Source organism: Adiantum capillus-veneris, chromosome 25 (assembly GCF_014529385.1).
Source record: "Adiantum capillus-veneris isolate H3 chromosome 25, ASM1452938v2, whole genome shotgun sequence".
NCBI lineage: Eukaryota > Viridiplantae > Streptophyta > Polypodiopsida > Polypodiales > Pteridaceae > Adiantum > Adiantum capillus-veneris.
In genome coordinates, this window is record NC_140955.1 from 61,800,463 (window position 1) to 61,819,513 (window position 19,051).

At 41.0% G+C, this 19,051-nt stretch overlaps 1 protein-coding gene across 5 annotated transcripts; it reads left to right on the top strand.

The window, feature by feature from the left end:
• The first annotated feature begins 2,948 nt into the window (after positions 1 to 2,948).
• Positions 2,949 to 16,098, top strand: LOC147424978 (uncharacterized). 5 transcript variants are annotated; one of them, XM_086500575.1, is made up of 6 exons: positions 2,949 to 3,139; positions 12,598 to 12,648; positions 13,314 to 13,597; positions 14,082 to 14,130; positions 14,214 to 14,387; positions 14,473 to 16,098. In XM_086500575.1, exons 1-6 carry the CDS (start codon positions 3,100 to 3,102, stop codon positions 15,987 to 15,989), a joined length of 2,115 nt encoding a protein of 704 aa, XP_086356701.1. In that variant the 5' UTR covers positions 2,949 to 3,099; the 3' UTR covers positions 15,990 to 16,098. The 5 variants fall into 5 exon arrangements, with proteins under 5 accessions (XP_086356701.1, XP_086356702.1, XP_086356700.1 ...); XM_086500576.1 differs by lacking the exon at positions 12,598 to 12,648; XM_086500574.1 differs by lacking the exon at positions 12,598 to 12,648 and having other exon boundaries at positions 3,002 to 3,290.
• The last annotated feature ends 2,953 nt before the right edge of the window (positions 16,099 to 19,051 follow it).

The following is a 19,051-nucleotide window of genomic DNA, read 5'->3' on the forward strand; positions in this document are numbered from 1 at the left end:
GAAGGAGATGAAGTTCTTGCACTTAGTACTTCACACAATGAACGTGTATGTGAGTGTGTGGGAGAGAGTATACCCCTTAGTCTAGCCGTATACTTGCATGGTCAACCCCCTCTTCTAGTTCATGCTTGTGGCTCATTGGCTCTCTCAAGCCTAGCCAATCACATGTCTTGGTCACAACTAACAATAGAGGTAGCCTTTGGACAAGTGTCCTCCTTTCTCCTTTGAGACAGAGGGCTTGATAAATGCTTAAACATTTACTTTAATTAGCTAAACGCTTATTGGACCCCTTTAGAGGCCAACCAATAGGCTTTAGGCACCTTATGAGGGCAACATGGAGAGGAACTTGATATGTGTCCTTACTGCCTCTTTAGACTTGGCTTGCATTAAGTGAGTGTGTGTGTGTGTGTGTGTGTATGTGTGTTCTTTCTCATCCCCCTACTTGCAGGGCTCGCCCCCCCTTGTGTAGGGATATGCTTGACTTTTTGAAACACCTTAAGCCCCTCAAGTAACTTATTCATGAAGCACCTTAGTCATCAAGCACGACAAACACCTCAAGCACCTTAGTCAGCAAACATAACAAGCACCTTAAACTTGGGGCGGGTTCCCACCTCAAGAGCAGTCCTAGCTTGACTAAGGTCCTAGGTCTAAGGACTTTTAATACTAACCTTTGGAGGTTTTTAATGAAGATAACCCTAAGGTCTTTCAAGCTCCATTAGTTAGCATTGCTCTTTAACAAACCATCTCTCATTTAGACTCATTGACTTTGACCATGTTGAGATAGATCCATAAGCATATGTCTATATTCTAACTCTTGTTTTCGTTTATTCTTCCACATTAAATGATCAGTTTAATATGAGAAAATCATTTGGGTCAGTTAGATATTAGATTTTATGACACATAAAGTCCAAACTAATAATTAGGCCATTGAGAGAATTTCCAGGGGCCACTACTCTCATGACCATGTTGAGGCTAGCATTGGAGCAAATTAACTAACAATAATTAGTGATGTGTGAATTTTTTTGGATAATGATTATCTTGATTGAAGTTTTTGCATTCATGCAACTAGTTTTCTTGATTCATGTGCTACCTTGTAGCCCTTTCCACAAGCTTTGATTAGAGCTCTAAATGTTTGCAAAGAGAGGACTCAAATATAGATGTGTGCCATTGTATGTAGGACATGTCTATCGTCTACCTCTATAGTCTACAAACCTTGCAGTAGCTATGAATTTTGTTCACACTTGCTGTGTTTCTGGTAGCCCCGTCTCGAGGCTCCAACCCATTCAAAGAATTAATCTACGTATTAGTGCTTAGGCCTAGTTGAGATGAGTCCTATAGCAAAAAATGTAATGTGTTCTTGCCTCGACCCTTCTAATTCATAGCCGGTGACAATAATGCCCATCTATAGATAAGCAAGAAAAGGTGCTCATCACGACTCGCAGCGACAGGAATACTGCAGCACTCTTCGCACTCCATACTCAAAAGAAGACAATAATCCATCATTTCTTGTGTGTGTGTGTGTGTGTGTGTGTGTGTGTGTGTTGGGGGGGGGGGGGGGGGGGGGGGGGCTTGCCCATGTTTTTGTGGATCCGAAAGTTGAAGCTGCAAAATTCAACCAATGATGGCGTTCCATTGTGGATGAATCGCCCTACCCCATGCTCTACCAATATCTCATATGAAGCCAACTTTATTCTTCTCTTGCGTGCAAGACAAACCCCACACTTGCCCCACATAACACCTGCAGGCTACAATACTTGTTGTTCAAAGCTGCCAACTAAATTTTTTGCAAAATGTGGCCACCTAGAGCTTGTACACCTCATTTTCTGCCTTGTAATCATAGCCTGGCCCTCCCAACATGACCTCGACTACCAATCGAATGTGAATCTCTATAGGTCTGTAGGCATGTATCGCAAGTGACATCTCGGCCTAAAATACCTGCAATACCCCACCTTGTTGTTGGGCCACATCATGTGCTCTTGTGTGGGACCTTTCAATGTGTCACCTCCCGTTTTGGTACCATATGCATTGCATTGGACACCTCCTACACATGGATCCCATTATCCTCCTCTCAAAAATATATAGAAAAATGTAAACCCAAGAGGCTATTCGCATAGTAGTGCTTCAATGCTTCACATAGCATGCCATCATCAAGGGGTTCTTCGCACATAAAGCAAGCACTATTTTGCAAGAGCACTCCATATTGAGTTTCAATGCATTGATGATGTTTTCAACCAAGTACAAAGAGAAAAGTGTGCCTATTTGTAAAAATCCCTCATGATCTTTGTCCATTTAAATTATGTGCACAACTTTGGTCTCATATACCAAAATAACTATATGTATAAATATATGAATATCCACTTATGCCCATCTTTGTAAGGGGAATAGACACTGCGGGCATGGAAAGTAAAACCTTCCTCAAGGGCCACCCTTGCGCATGATGTGTATGCCATTCCCAATATGGCATCCACTAGCCATACATGTGATGAGTCACTTCTTTTGAGCAGCATGCCTACCAACAATGACAATGCCAAAAAGCAATGAAAAAAAAGCAATCATAACAAACAACAAGGCCAACATGGCATCAACATCAACAAAAAAAACAATAACAAGAACGTCATCAACAACAACAATAACAGCAACAACAACAACAACAACAAAAACAAGTAGCACCCAAATTATGTGAAGAACTTATCGTTTGTACTTCCCTCGTAATGTATGTGTGTCGGGGAGGTTTGTGTGTGCCTACCACCTACTTGTGTAAGGGAAGGTTTGTGTGTCTACACCCTATGTGTCAAGGGGAGAAAAATTTGTGTACCTACCCCTAGTGTGTTTTGAAACTATGTGCACAAAATTTTTGTGAGGCGACTTCTCTCATGTTTGTGCTAAGCTAGATCTCGAATATAAATACCGGTGAGGCTAAGAACATTGTTTACTAGCAAGACCACTGGCGCCATCACCACAACCTCATGCTACTTATCCCCATCCAAAGTGTTGAGGTTGTGCACACAACTGCAAGTTGGGGCATCAAGCCAGCGCATATCTTGGGTGACCTAGTGGACAGTCGAGCATATTACATGATAGCAAGCATAAAGTGGCCATTTTATGTGGGTCCCCCTTCACCGCAACTTTCCCGTGCAAAGATGTGAGTGGACTCATCAGCTCATAATTTGGAAAAATAATGTACTTCTTGGTTATGGCAAAACCGAGGATGATGGGCAGATCTAACAAATCTAGCACCGCTACATCACCATATGAAGATAAGCTAATGTTTTTGGATGCATGTGCACTTGGATGTGAGTAGCTTTTCTTATTCATTAATAGCTGGTGAAGTTTACAGACAACGGACATTGGTAGTAAAGTTTTCTAAAACTGCAAACATTGCATTTTTTCGTAAAGTTTATAGATGGTCAGCATTAGTAGTTAAGTTTTAAAAAATGCCACTAAGGCATTTTTTTAAAATGGCATGGGGGGCTATGACACTGGTGGCAGAGCTTTGAAGACCAAACAAAGGTCAAGAAAGGCATTGCATGTTGGCCTACTCGACTGCACTGTGGTCTTGGGAGAGAGACAAAGAGAGACATCGTACGGAGACCATTGTCGACAGTCCATTGCCATGCCTGAATGCTCATGTACTGCTTACAAACCCAACAACTAGGAACAACCCTATTGCACAAGAAAGTAAGAGAGAGGAAACTTTGTGTGTGTGTGTGTGTGTGTGAGAGAGAGAGAGAGAGAGAGAGAGAGAGAGAGGTCCTAAGCATTGGGCTCCTAGTCGATGATGGCCACGTGCAAGAGAGAAAAATGAGAGAGCAAGGGGGACGTCATTGCACTCACTACTTCCAAAAGAAAATGTTGCTATTTTGAAAAGTGTCAAGGTAGACTTTTTCTCTCTTGCTATTTTACAAAAGTAGCAAAATTCAGTTTTCCATTCAAGTATATCTGTGTGAAAGAGGGAATCCTCTAGGATTGTTCCTAACAAAGCACTCGTTTATGATGTGGGTTCCCTATTTTGTTTTTTTGAGAAAAGTGATTTTTTAAATTATTGAAAGATAACATTGGTGTCATCTACAACTATTGCAAGCATAATTTCTTTTTCATCCCAAGGATGTCTATTCCTTTAATTTTACATGTTTCCATGGCATCTTTGACCAGCTAGCCCAGTGCATCTGAACAAATAGCATAAAGCAAAGGAGTAATTGGGCAACCCTGTCTAATGGATCTCTGCACTGTAATTGATTCAGGAAGTTCCCCATTTATGGCTACTTTAGCCAGATCCTTGCCAAAAAATAATTGTATGAATTCAATAGATATTGTTCCAAAACCAATATCATACAGAGATTAGAAGATGAAATTTAATCCAATCCTATGATAAGCCTCATCAAAATCCATTTTCAACAAAACCAAAATTTGATCAAAACACCAAGCATAGTTATAGTTTCCCACAATGTAATGATTGCATCCAAGATAAATCTACCCTCATTGAAGCCTTTTTTCTCTGGAAGAATAATATCATGCATTATAGGATTGAGACTCCTTCCTAGAGCTAGGGGAAAAACTTTTCATGCACAAGGCAGACAAGTAATAGGTTTCCAATTCCCTAAGTCCTTCCCTCCCCCTTTCATGTATGAGCCTCATGACCCCTGTGTTTATAGAGGGAAGCGCTCCTACCTTCTAGACATCTTGCCATACCTTCAGTAAATGGGGGATGAGAAATTACTAATAGTGTTAATAAAACTCATTGTAAAAACCATCAGTTTGAGGGGATTTTCTTTCCTTAAGAGCTTCGATAGAACTTTTCAACTCCCCCTCCATGACAGGCCTATCCATTATCTGTGGCCATGGATGGGAGTACCATCTTTTCTCTTATTCTGACAATGGATGCTCTAGCCTTAGTTTGACCAGCCCCTCTTTTGGGGGGAGATGAAAAGATGTCTAAGTAGTAAGCCGTGTCTACTTCCAGATTACCTTTATGATACTGAATAGTATTGCCATTTTTATCCTTTAGAAAAGGGATAAAACCATTAATTTTCTTTTTTTTTAGTAGATTAAACATGATTTTGTCTTGAGCATCAATTATGCTAGCCCAAACTTATATGGTCCAAATTACATAAGTCTTTGCAGCAGCTACAAGCTCTTCTCTTCTAAGTTGGTCCTTTGGCTCAAAGAGGGTAGGGCGAGGAGGACTATCAGGTAGGATAGTACTCTCTAGAATAGAGTGTAAGGAAACAAGAATGGACGTATGCACTTCTCTACCCAATCATGCCTTATATATGCCATTGGCCCCAGTTATATATATAGACCCCTTGTACCGCATGTGCGTCCTGGCCCTTGGCTTGACATTACTCCCCCCTTGAAGAAGTATTTTTGTTCTCAAAAACAAAAATGGTGAGATATTCTAAAAAGAATTAATGTTTCCATAGAGGCACCTCTCACACGTCGAGCTATCCATTTGACTGATACATGATTCCGTAGGAAATTCAATGAAACCAGAAAAAACATCTTGAATTTTCACATTATTGTCCCTTTGCAACCGTTTGTGTGATCGCCTTAGATCCAAAATAGTGTTTAGAATTTATTTATAACTCACTTGAGTATTCTAAGTTATTTACTACAACTAAGAGGTGACTAAATAAACAACGAGCTCCCATACTTTCTAAAGGTGTTGGAACATGTAAAAATATCTCTTCTCAACATTCTCGAGTCAACTTTCTATGAAAGTGAGTTGAAAACCTTGCATAAACATGAAGGGACTTAACCTAATTGTAACATGCTTTTCATCATGATAAGCAACTCCAAACTAGAGAGGTCATCTTTCCAATTGGATTTCTTCTCGCAAAGGTACGCTTTTAGTCTATCCTCTAGCTCTAGATTAGAAATTTCATGTTGTCCATACATCTCTGGATGAGTGGTAGTACTAATTTGAGTTCTTTCTCCCCAACCGTTTAGAGACAGTCCTCTGCTCACAATTACTCCCAATATTACTGAGTAAGCTATATAAAAATTTCATTTTGTCCATCCGTCTCTGGATGAGTGGTAATACTAATTTGAGTTCTTTCTCCCCAACCATTTACATACCTCAAGGGGTTCACCATTTAGTACCCCTCTATATAGCGTGCGTTCATGGGGTATTTTAAAAAAATCCTCTTTTAACGTGTCTGAATGAATAAAATGACCCCTTATTTTATGATTTTTTTTTTCAAAAATTAAATGTAAAACCCCTTACTTTAATGTATCTCTGTTAAATTCCCTAAAAATTTTGCATTTTAAAACCCCTCCTATCAAACTCACGTTATACATTAACATGATTACATAGTGCACCCCCCGAGTTACAGATAGTCCTCTGGTCACAAATACTCCTTACTGAGTAAGCTAAATAGTCGATATAGATTATGAACAACCAATTACTTGGTTAACTTTACAGATTGAATAGCAAACTAAATAAAATTTACAAAGTTTAGTCAACTTATCTACAAGTACCCCTACCGAGCCATGACCTCGTATGTTGATTGGTAGATTCACGATAATTTCCATAAAGATACAACACCTTTGGTGAAAAATTCTTCATAAGCTATCAATTGCATAAATTTTCATGCCGCTACAAATCTACCTTTGTTAAAACACTAGGATCCATAAGTAGCATGCAATTGCCAAAAACTATCCGAACCTGCATTTTCATGATTGTAGTTGCCAATGCTTATGGCCGATGTTATGCTCATAGCATGCATGGAAGATGAGGGAATGAAATGTGTAGATAGCTCTACAAAAGGACACTAATTACTTCCCATTGCAATTACTTGTAAGCCTTGCTAAAACGTTTGAACCATAATAGAATATGAAAATGAATCACATCTAGGTTTAAAAAATGAAACATTTTCATTAAAAATACATAGCCTTGTGATATGCGTAAACAACTATCCGCTAATGCTATTCAACAATTCTTGTAACCTCAATAAGTCGTTCTAGGTATCCGCCGAGAATTTTTTGCCATTGAAACTGTTCTTGATACGACATGCTCAAAATGGTATAATAAACGAATTTGACCAACACCAAGGGGCTCTGTTGCGACACATAATTAGAGAAACAGGGGCAAGTGTCAGTCCCATAGACTCATATTCTCCACATGTGGAATATGCCTCATATAGTGATGTCAAGGAATATGACACCCATCAAGTACAAGATGTATTAGTGTGTGGAGGTAACTATAAACACTTAGTGAGTGAGAGGGCCCCTCATAACCTCTTCTCCACATTGGCTAAACCAAACTTTGTGAGTTCCTAGACCATGTTGCACACCTTATGACTAAAAACATGTGCCCGATGGAACCCTACCTTGTAGGCATATAATTGTTGCAATCGAGAATGGACACATGCTCTTCTCCACCCATCCATGCCAAATATAGGCCCTTGTACCTAGCTATATATAGACCCCTTGTACCGCATGTGCATCCTAACCCTTGGCCTCACACAAAGTTATTTTTTTAAATTATAATATTTCTTCTTTTCATAGCAGACTAGCTCGATTCTTAAAGTCAATGAGAATGCTTTGGTATCTTTTATAGCCTTGTCCCAAGATTTGAAAGAAGAAGGGTAGTTATTGAAAGAAGAATCAAAAGCTTCTTTAACCTTTAACTTGACATAGTTATGGACAAAAGGGATTAATTAATTTGTGGCCAGTCTACCTAGAACATACAAGCATCCTTATGAAATTTAAATAGCAAAGTGACATGATGAGACAAAAGCAGAGAATATTCTTTCCAACAATTGACTTGCCAAAAATATTGAACCAAATGAACACTCATTTATATCCTATCAAGCCTTACTGCTCTGAAATGGTTACCTTGTTGTCTATTAGATTCTGGGTGATGTCTAGTAGTTTCTGATTATTCAGCATATCATCCCACATATTCTTTTATGAACCTCCTATGACATGTCCAAGTTTGTTTCCATCCGTCTTCTATTGATTCCACCATGTTAAATTCACCTACAATCATACATGGGCGAGGCAAATTGTCATAAAATCTCATATCTAATATCTAACCAACCCAAATGATTTTCTCATATTAAATTGATCACTTAATGTGGGAGAATAAACGGGAACAAGTGTTAAGATATAGACATGTGCTTATAGATCTATCTCAACACGGGGCCAATGGTAAAGGGGCCCAAATGAGAGATGGTCTATCACAGAGCAAGGCTAACAAATGGAGCATAAGACCTTAGGGTTATCTTCATTGAAGACCTCCAATAATGTGTGTAAAAGGCCTTTGACCTTAGGTAAGTTAGGGCTGAGCTTGAGGCGCAGGAACCCGACCCAGCTCGAGGTGCTTGTCATGCTTGATGACTAAGGTGCTTGAGGTGCTTGATGATTGAGGTGCTTGAGATGCTTGAGGTGCTTAATTATTGAGATTCTTGAGGTGCTTGACATGCTTGAGATGCTAAGGTTGCACTTGAGGTGAGAACCCATCCCAAGCTTGAAGTGCTTATGAGCCAAGCTTGTGGTGGGAACTGGGCCAATGCATGAGGGGCTTGAGGTGTCAAAAAGTAAAATATTCAATCCCTACAAGGAGGGGGCGAGGCCTACATGAGGGGGGATGAGAGAGAACACCCACACACTCACACAAGGCCTGCATGGTACAAATAAAGCAAAAGGGACACTTGTCAAGTTCCTCCTCATGTTGCCCTCATGGTGTGCCTAAAGCCAATTGGTTGGCCACCCAAGGGGTCCAATAATAATTTAGGAGATTTAATTAAATGATTTAGCATTTATCTAGTCCTCTCTCTCAAAGGGGAAAGGGGGACACTTGTCTCAAGGCTACCCTTGCTGCTTGTAATGCCTCCTGCTTGTGATTGGCTAGGCCTGGAGGGGTCCAATGAGCTTCAAGCATGAGCTACAAGGGGGGGTCGACCCAAGCAAGCTAGGGGGTTGCTTAGGGGGTATACTCACCCACACACACTCACAAACACTCTCATTGTGTGCTATGCAAAGTGCAAGAGCTCCCTCTCCTTCTCCAAGCAAGTAGAGGTTGAGAGCCTACACCAACACTCTTGGATATGGAGTGCAAATCCAACCAAGAGCCATGCTTCAATGCTTAATCTTGCCATCTCCTTCTTCTTCATTACTATGCTATTATGTATGCTAGCAACAAGAGTTATGATAAGTGAGGAACTAATTCTTTCTCCTACGAAATGTTTCTTCTTCCTCTTCCCTACCCTCATTCCCTGCTAGCTCTCTCCACCTTCCAAGGTGTTTGAGGTCTTGGGACTGAGGCTTGGGATAGTTAAAGCTTTCTTCAAGTTTATGTTATGTTTGTGATGCATGAAGCTTTCCATCTTCATTGCATCACCTAGGTCACAAGGAACACAAAGATTGTATTGTAACAAGTCTCTGTTAATGGGAGAAATCATAATACAAATGCCTATTGGAGGGGGGACCGGCTCCACATAAATCCGGTCCTCAACTGTTGTCATGTTCTCTAAATTCTCTCTCTTGCAAAAGTATTGTTCATGCCAAGTTAACTAATTGCTATGATTATGTTGCTATCTTCAATTATGTTCACCCACTATGCTCACAAAGTCATTTCTCAAAAGTACTCTCATTAATTTCCGCTACTCTCAAATTAAATAGGCCGATTCCATTACACAAATTGACTAGTTCTGAACAAGCACTGATCATTTCTAATATTGAACTAGGAGCATATAAGGAGACAACAATAAAATTGAAGGAATTGTTAATAGTAATAGAAACCCAACAATTGTTGGAATAACTGTGTACAATAGTGGTCATTAAATTGTACTTCTCTACCATTTCAATAGCAGCTGCTCCCCTTTCCACTTACACGTTCAGTGATGTACCACTTCAGGCTTGAGCCAATTCTAAGAAGGTTGGAGCTTAGGACAGCTCTAGAAACTTTTACTCACACAATGTAAGGATTACAATTAGAATTTGTAAGCCATTGTTTAATCACATGTTCCTTGGATGAATCAGTTATTCCTTTGTAGTTCAAAGTAATTCCTTTAAGCGGAGGACACTTCATTTCTTACTGATTTTGTGTGTTTTTTTCAAAGACATGGAAGCTCTATTAGGGTGCTTAGAAGCCTCCTTCTTCCTTTTTTCTTTAGCTAAGGAGGATATAGGTAGTCTTTGAACACTCAACTTGTGCTTTTATGGTTTCATCAAGTTCATCTAGCTTCTCTTCATAAGAGGGGTTACTTCTGAGAAGGGGGTTAGGAATTTGGGAATCAGGGATTGATTCTTCATCTAAATCAGATGATGAGGATGATGTTGACATTCCTACATCTCTTTCAGTAGGGCTAGCTAGTATTTGGGTCTTCTCTAGGTTTCTCAGTTTGTTGATCACCTTCTTTAACCTTCTAAGTAAGCTTCTAAGATTGATTCTCATGCCGGTTCTGATAAAAAATTCTAGTTGTGCACTGTTTTCCCTATGTCCCCTCTTCATTTTCATTCTCCTTTGATTTCTCTAAGTCATAGTTGAATGGGTCAAATTTTCCAACATAGGACTATAGTTGAACTTATTCTTTGCTTGATTAGATTTAGGGTTTTTACCTCCTCTTAATGCTGTAATTTTTTTTATACTGGCTAGAAACCTTCATTTTGATCTTGTGGGGGTTCTTCACTGTATGCATGTAGCTTTAACTCACGGTAATCCTTAATGTAATGCCCCTATTTCATGCAATGGAAACATAGATTGGGCAAGTTCTTGTAAGCCACCCTTTGCAAGTGAAGAAATTTACTTGTGGAGTCTTTGATAGGCACTTCAATCTTCAAATCCTTGCTAAGGTCAATCTCTATCAATAATTGAGGATCCTTTTTAGGATTAATATTTCCCCTAGCTCTCTGGCCTAAAACTTGCCTACCCAACTACCAATATTTTTAAGGCAAAGGCAAATCTCAATGGTGAGATCAGAGAAGTATACCCAGACAAACACTTTAGTAGGTCTAGGTCCCCTAGGATTGAACTCAGGGTGCCAATTAAACACAGTCATTAGAGTATTTCTAATAATCCATTAGCCATGTCCTTCAAGCTGAAGGGCAACATTGGTATCTTCAAGAAAAGGTAATATTCATTTGGAATATACTAAACCTGAGAAACTTTAATGTTTTTATTGGTCCACTCTTGAGTTATCCATGAGTTTAGAGTCTCTATTGAAGGTCTGATTCCATGGCAGAGACCAATTACAACTCTGTAAAACTCTGTGTCGCATCTGGGAATGCCACATCTCAAGTTCTTTAGTAGGAATAGTAACACCCTCATAATCAATATATAGGTCTCCTAACTCAGGCAAGTCCTCCCGAGTAGGGGTGTCGTGATCTCCTACATTGTGTTTTTCAGGAGCTCTTTCTTGTTCAGTAGGATCCCCATGCAAATGGATCATTCTAGAGGGACCATCATCTATTTAACATTCATTTCTTGAATGGGTTTATCAAAATAGATTTGAGGATGGGACTGAGAGACCTTACCTGGTGGTTTGATAGGACGGAGGGGGTTCATGCACGATACTCGAACTCTTCTGAAGGTTAGGGTGAGGTAGCATGGCCACGGTGGCATGGGAGGGTTGTTGGAGGAATTACGGATGTTGAAATATGTTGTTGAGTCCATTAAAAGTAGGGAAAGCGGCAGAGGTAGGTACCAGAGGAAAAAGATTCAACATGAGTCTCTTTTGCATCCAAGGGCTAGCACCATAATCAAAGTGTGTATGCCCTCCAAAGGCCAACGGGTTGGGGTTAGGGTTAGTAGGAGAATGTGTGGACACGAGGTCATTCCTGAGCATGTCTTGTAGCTCCATATTTCCTCCCTCGCCACCGGGGGCCGGGGGGGAGGGGGAGGGGGGGAGAGGGAGAGCGGAAAAGGGTAAGCGGACCAAATCAGGGCGATGTTAAAGCGCACAGGGGAGGTACAATGTGGTGATGATAACACGATTCCTGCTCTCTGCATTGGGCATTCACCACCACTCCGCCTACCTCACTCCCATGTCTCTAAGAACAAAATTGTGTGCAACGAATGAATTTTGGTCGTGGGTGCCCTACTGTTGTTGCGATGGGGTAAATTCTGCTCCACATGTGCCATAACTTCATCAAGAGTACGTGTGATGGGCATGTCATCAACCTCACCATGTAGAATGATCCACCATGTATGATTGGCATGTTGCTTGCGAGTGATCACAGGTGCATGCTATTCACACTCACCCTAACTGGCGAAAATAAGGGAAAAATCAAAATTCCCCCGGTTTTTTAGGTCAGAATTCTCAAAATGTAACCGGGATTTCACAATTTGAGTAGGTTAACCGGGACTATGCCCGGGGCCAAGTTCGGCACCGCGCCCCAGCATCCTCTTACACGATATCCTTAGCAAGGCAAAAAACTAATAGAGGCTAGTTGTCTATCAGTCCCGACACAAGAAAAGCCGTGCCACGTAGCTCCACGTGTAAGACATTGGAGAAGCCAAGTGTCAACAGTAATGCTCTGTCAGGTCTCTTGGGGAAGTTCTGAATCTTCTCTGCTTCTAATCTCTCTCTCTCACACACACGCACGCACGCACGCTTGTGCACACACTTTCATCCAGCTTGTTTCTTTTCACCACAGCGAATATGCAGGCACCGAAGGAGCATCATGTCGTTGTTGAACCTGCCAAAGGTATGAATAGTTTGTTTATAACCCACCTTCTTGATTCAGCTTTTATGTATCACAAGAAGTTTTGGACAGATTCTCACAATAATTCTCACATTGTGACTTACCTCAACATCATGAGCTTCGGCGAGGGAGGCACTGCATACCTAGCTAGGTATGATTGGGGGCAAGGGACCGCCGGCCTGGTGTGGGGGCCGGTGGTCTCCGGCCCCCAATCGTACCTAGCTAGGTATGGGGTGCCTCTCGAGCAGAAGCTCATGATGTTATGCATTGTATGAAAAACACTGAAAACGACTCCATTTTCCTACATGAGAAACATCATGAGCTTCGGCGAGGGAGGCACCGCATACCTAGCTAGGTACGACTAGGGGCTGGGGACCGCCGGCCCGGTTGGGGGGGGGGGGGCGGTGACCAATCGTTCCTAGCTAGGTATGTGGTGCCTCTCGAGCAGAAGCTCATGATGTTATGCATTGTATGAAAAACACTGAATAAGACTCCATTTTCCTACATGAGAAAATTTCTAAATCTTCTTGTGATATATGTAGGTCAGGTCATTAACAATTTTTGTGATAATGATTTTGAATCCTTGAAAGTGTGTTTTTGGCATGTCTATAGCATTAGCTCCATTTCCTTACAAGTTGTTTCAATCTCTCTTGTGCAATCGTGTGTAGATGAGGATCATGTGCAGAATACCCAACCTGCCGGCAAGATGAAGGGGGCCTTGCGCAAGGTAAAGCACAAGGCGCGCAAGCTGAAGGACAAAATGAAGAAGGCCACACACACTGGAAGTGCTGCTCATGCCATTAATGACGACAAGAATTATATCGAGGACGAGCGGCAAAGAGAGCAAGGAGGTCTACATTCGTCGACACTTAGGCAACATAAGGACAAGGATGCTCATGAAAGTTCCTCGGATGAATATGACACCGATGACAATAACAACAATGGCACACAGGTGCATATTGGAAAACACTGGCTGGATGTACATGATCCTTGAGGCTAATGCATGTGTATGTGTGCTCCTTTGTTCCGGGCTTTGTTCCTGCATATTTACGTCAAGTCAGATTAGGCTGGTTGCCCAATTGATGATGGTCTTGTATGTGTGCTTACTTATAGCCATAGACACATTATATGCATTTCCAGGTTTCTACTTTCCACTCTGTCAGACATGCGAACCAGTCTAGTTTGCGTGGCTCTGCCCGCATCTATCTTACAGGCTACCGATGCTTCTATCCCCATTTGAGATGCCCACAGCATACAAGTTTTGTGTGCTAGAAAAATGTTGACAGGAGCTCAGAGTTAGCCGAGAAAATCTTCCTCATGGGTGCCCCGTGCAGAATAAAAATCCGCGTTTCATCAGTAGTTTGGTATTTGGTGGAATGTGGCTAGTACGTCGTTGTGTGGAAGTTGTAATCAAGCCTTGTTTTGCTTGTGTGTAGCTGAAATATGAACGGCTTTGTTCCATTGGCCCTTCAGAGAAGGGATCAGGTGAGTAATTATTGTGTAATGTTTTTGGCGGCTTAGAATGAAGCTCAAGGTAAATCTTTATATTGTTGTTTTGCCTTGTATAGATGACATTGAGGTTCATGATGGGCTGCCCAATGCACCAACTGTCGGAGGTGCGTATTGGAAAATTGTGAATGACTCTTCACCAATCAGCGACCATGATAATGCGGGATTGCGGCCCACCATTGAGTCTCACAATTATGAAGCAACCACCAATGATGACCTGCAGGCTTCTGAAGGTATTTAAAATTTGGTTGCAATTGGCTCTCTTCTTCTATATGGATGAAAGAGTAGAAACCATAGCCATAATGTGTGTGGTCACAGGTAGTCTTGACAGGGTGCCAAAAACGAAGTCACCCAGCGATCAATCACTTGAGATGGGCGAGTTCGAGCCAGGTCGTGGTACTCGTGATCAAATCGGGGTTTTTAGTGAAGACCTGTCTGCGGATGGGAAATTAGGTATTGGCTGTGACAATAAACATATAGCTGAGGATAGTGAACATAGTAAGTCTGCAGGCGGTGTCGACAGAACTCTGGAAAATGAAAGCCCGACAGCCAATCCCTTGAAGGATGGTGCTTCCGAACAGATGTATCGGCCGGTATATGAAGCAGACAATTTTCCGACTGCTCAAACATCTCTGTCTATTAATGCAGCCCTTTATGGGGATGTTGTAGCGACAGAGGACAAGCTCCATGTCAAAGACAGAGGGGCTCAAACCGGTGATGATTATCCAAGCAACCAAAGCGAGGACGAGTTCAGCTTTGATAAAGACAAATCGATGAAAAATCAGGCACAAACACTAAAGAAATCGGAAAGGGAAAAAGAGATCGATAGAGCAGAGCAGAAGAAAAACGAGGACAACAATGATGACGGCGGAATGAGTAACTACACTGAGAGATGGGGAAAATGGTCAGCAGAGAAGCTCAACAATGCAGTTGATGACTTGGCTTTGAAGCTGGGTGATGTAGATGCAGTAGAAAAAGATGTACTTCAGAAAACAAAAAGCGATGTGGACTACTTCGATCCCAATAATCTGGATGACAAGATGTTTGCAGAGCAGCTTGCATCTGGCATGAGTGACGATGCCAATCAAGAGGATGCTTTCTTGGACGGTGCCCTGGCGGGCTCTGCAGTTGTAATGGAGAAGCTGCAGGTAGTGAAGGATACGGTTACGTCGACGCTTGGGTATGGCCGTGCATCGCCGTCAGAGGCGCCTCAACGAGGTGGTGATGAGCACTTGTACATTGGTCAATCGAGAAGTTCGAATGGAGGAGATGAAGATGACAAACAGATAAATGAGGAGCAATTAGGTTTTCTTCAAGTAACAAAAAGCGATGTGGACTACTTCAATCCCAATAATATGGATGACAAGATGTTTGCAGAGCAGTTTACATCTGGCATGAGTGACGATGCCAATCAAGAGGATGCTTTCTTGGACGGTGCCCTGGCGGGCTCTGCAGTTGTAATGGAGAAGCTGCAGGAAGTGAAGGATACGGTTGCGTCGACGCTTGGGTATGGCCGTGCATCGCCGTCAGAGGCGCCTCAACGAGGTGGTGATGAGCACTTGGACATAGGTCAATCGAGAAGTTCGAATGGAGGAGATGAAGATGACAAACACATAAATGAGGAGCAATCAGGTTTTCTTCAAGGAATCAAGGAGGCAGTGGTATCCTCTTTCGGGCTTGATAGTGCATCTGTGGGAGAGAAAGAAGATGCTCCTGGGCAGCTGTCACAAATAGACTCCAGTGTAGAGGGTGGCAAAAGAACTGAAGGTGCCAATCTTTCACATGAATGGTCTCTTGATTCAGCATCAGATGTGCCCCAAGCTGCCTTCTTATAATAAGAAACTCCATGAGAAAATGGACTTTTACCTGTGAACATGATGAGGATTCCGGTGAAAATGCAATTATTGGTCATATATATATATATATATATATTTTAATGTTTAATGCTAATCTCTTTACCAATGAAAAACTTAAGGACTATTTATAGCCCCATTTTTTTTAAAAGGGGTTTAAAGATTATTTAGCTTTTTTACAAATACCCTTGAGTTGGCTTTGCTATGGTTCTTCATCGGCATGTACCCTTTAATTTGTCTCTTTGTCGACTAGAGCCGCACCACAATCCTCAAGTAGGATAACACAAGATTGTCTTAAGTAGCAAGACCCTTGCCATTGCCATTTTATATGTTAATAGGCTTCATTGCTTCGTCAGGATTCTCCTTCCCCTTTCTTTGAGGTTCACATTCTTTAGTAGTGACAATTGGACGCCCCGAGAAGAGATTTAATAGTAATGCTCGTAAGGCATGGCAAGGGGCCTATTGACTTTCCAATAATGTGTTCACTACCTAATGGGTTCAAAATAAATATATTCACTACTTACATAGTGCAACACACTTTAAAGAGAAGAAAATGCTAAGGGAAATTAAGCAAAGGAAAACACAAATGTAGGAATGTGCACTCGACCATCTCGCTTTATATAAACACAAAAAGTCTTTAACTTTCCACTTCCATGGGTCTTTTTCATTTCCTAAACTCATCCCCATTCCTTAATATTCCATCTTTTTATTTTTCTAAGATTCGGGAGACCTAATGACTTCCCAACAAATTAAAGTGAAGGCATTAACTACTCAAGCTCCCTTACAATCTCTATGTTTTCCTTCTCAAGTCACTAGAAATGACAATGTTCTTTCTTGGGGATGGTTAATGGGTGTGTTTTGTAACACACCTTTTTTTCTCTTTTGATGATCTTTCTTTTTCTCTCCTAAGCTTCGAATTTTAATTATAAGGTCTTATTCAGTTTCATTCACTTGGAGTATTCGGTTCTACAATAAGAAAGTGCAAACCCTATTTAGCTTCTACTTCATATCAGACCTCACTTAAAACATGTAAAGTCTATTTTAAATAAAGCAGGCACTATCTTTATCCAGAGTAACATGTACTTGGACGACACAAGCTAGAAAGGAGAGAATGTTAGCGGATTGACCAAACAGGCGTCCACTTGCGGAATACGTAGCCAGAACCACATTTGTACTCTATTATTTTTTCAAGCTAGTGTAGTGAAACTCTGTGTAAATCCTGATTTTAGAGTAGCAGGTCGATTCCTTGGGTTGTAATTCTATCATGATGATTGTAAAGTTCCATGTGAGTCAACCACTGGTCATTTAAAAAGCCCTATGTATAGAGGTCAATAAATTTAATGTGAAAGGAAGCTTATCTTTTGAAGAAGAGGGAGCTCTATCGTAAATGTAGCTCAAGCTACTAAGCTGTTTTAACTTGTAATCAACTTTTTTAATGATTGGGTAATCCGTTTTCAATTTCAAAACTTGCATTGTGTTCCGCTCTCTTTGCTCTTTCATTCAAGTATAAGCATTGTCAATTTTGTTGAGGTTTGCAATTATACGTTAGTGAGCTTTATCGTCATATTTGAGTGCTTAGATTACTTATTTGTGACGTTTTGACCATAGGAGAGTGTTCCTATACCATAGGGCGACATTTTTGGATAGTTCTGCTGCATTTTTAAAGACCTTTTTCATGATGGATTGTGATTTTGGTACATTTTCAATGCCCCTAGGTATCTTAGACCTCCTCTTAAAGTTTTGTTGCGTTTCGAGTTCGTTCGAGTGCCAAAATGGCGTGATGACTTAAAGCGGTGAGAAAGGACATAGACAGATTTTTCAATCATCGAGTGATTGATTGTTTTGTTGAGTTGGTATGTTTGCTTGTTAGGTTCATTTCTTGAGATTGACAACTTCAAAGAGTTTATGTGCCCTATCCGAGTCACTTCCCTGAGTATTAACATTATGTTAGTGCCAAATAGCTATACTATACACATCCGTCGTGGCGACCCGCTAACATTGGTGCCATTCTAGAGGATTGACCGAACCGGAGTCCACCAACTAGATATGTAGCCAGACACCATATTTTTACTATATTATTTTTTTGAGCTAGTGTAGTGATACTCTGTGTAAATCCTTATTCCAGAGAAGCAGGTCGATTTCTTGGGTTGTAATTGTTTGGCGGACGAAGCAATGGTCTCCAGAGAAAGAGTCACATTTTTCAGGGAATCTACATTTTTGCGAAAATCTCATTCTTTTGTAAAAGAGCTTCTCTAAGCCGAGAACTTGTAAAAAAAAAAAAAGTATTTTTCCGAGAGCATTTGTATAGTGGAGATCCAGTTAAAAGTTTAGGACTTTTTGGCCGGGCAAGCCATTGGTAAAGACCTAAACTATAAAGGTCAGTTTTGTAAGTTTGAACATCATCATCTTTTATCACAAGTTTTGAAGAAGACAGCGTACGTTTGAGAGCTTCCTCCTGCTCCAATTTGTAATCTTCGCTACTGTGACTACGGTAATCCGAATTCAGATTTGTTTATTGCATTGTGTTTCTCTTACTTTGCTCTTCCATTTAAGTGTAAGCATTCAAGATTTGGTGTAGGTTTTCAACTACGCGTTTGAGACCTTAAATCACTGTTTTGAGTATTTAAATGCGTATTTTATGTTGTTTTGACCCTAGGAGAGGCTACAGGTCCCCTAAAACGACCCTTTGGGATCATTTGTTCATTGTTTTTGCTGACTTTGGGACAAACGATCGCGATCCATGTACCTCTCGAGAATGCTGTGACAGTGATAGGATAGATTCTAAATAGTCCCCCTGTAGCTCCCCTTCAAGTTTCGTGCGAATCCGATATGATTTGCATGGTAAACGGGCGTGATGACTGTAGAGCTGTGTAGAAGGAAATAAGCAGATTACTTGGCTTTAGTGCGTATGATTTGCTTGCAGAGTTAGTAGTTGCATCTCATCGAGTTCACTTCATTAGGAATGACACCCTAGTGATTTTCCATGCCTCATCCTGGTCGCTTCCCTTGTATTGATATTTTATGTTGATGCGTGAGAGCTATGC

Bases quoted from the DNA above. Each gene is read 5' to 3' on its own strand.
- LOC147424978 (XM_086500574.1), top strand. From the start codon at position 3,176: ATGTACTTCTTGGTTATGGCAAAACCGAGGATGATGGGCAGATCTAAC. The intron at 13,598-14,081 runs GTGCATATTGGA...GCTTGTGTGTAG, and splicing joins ATAACAACAATGGCACACAG to CTGAAATATGAACGGCTTTG. The intron at 14,131-14,213 runs GTGAGTAATTAT...TGCCTTGTATAG, and splicing joins CCCTTCAGAGAAGGGATCAG to ATGACATTGAGGTTCATGAT.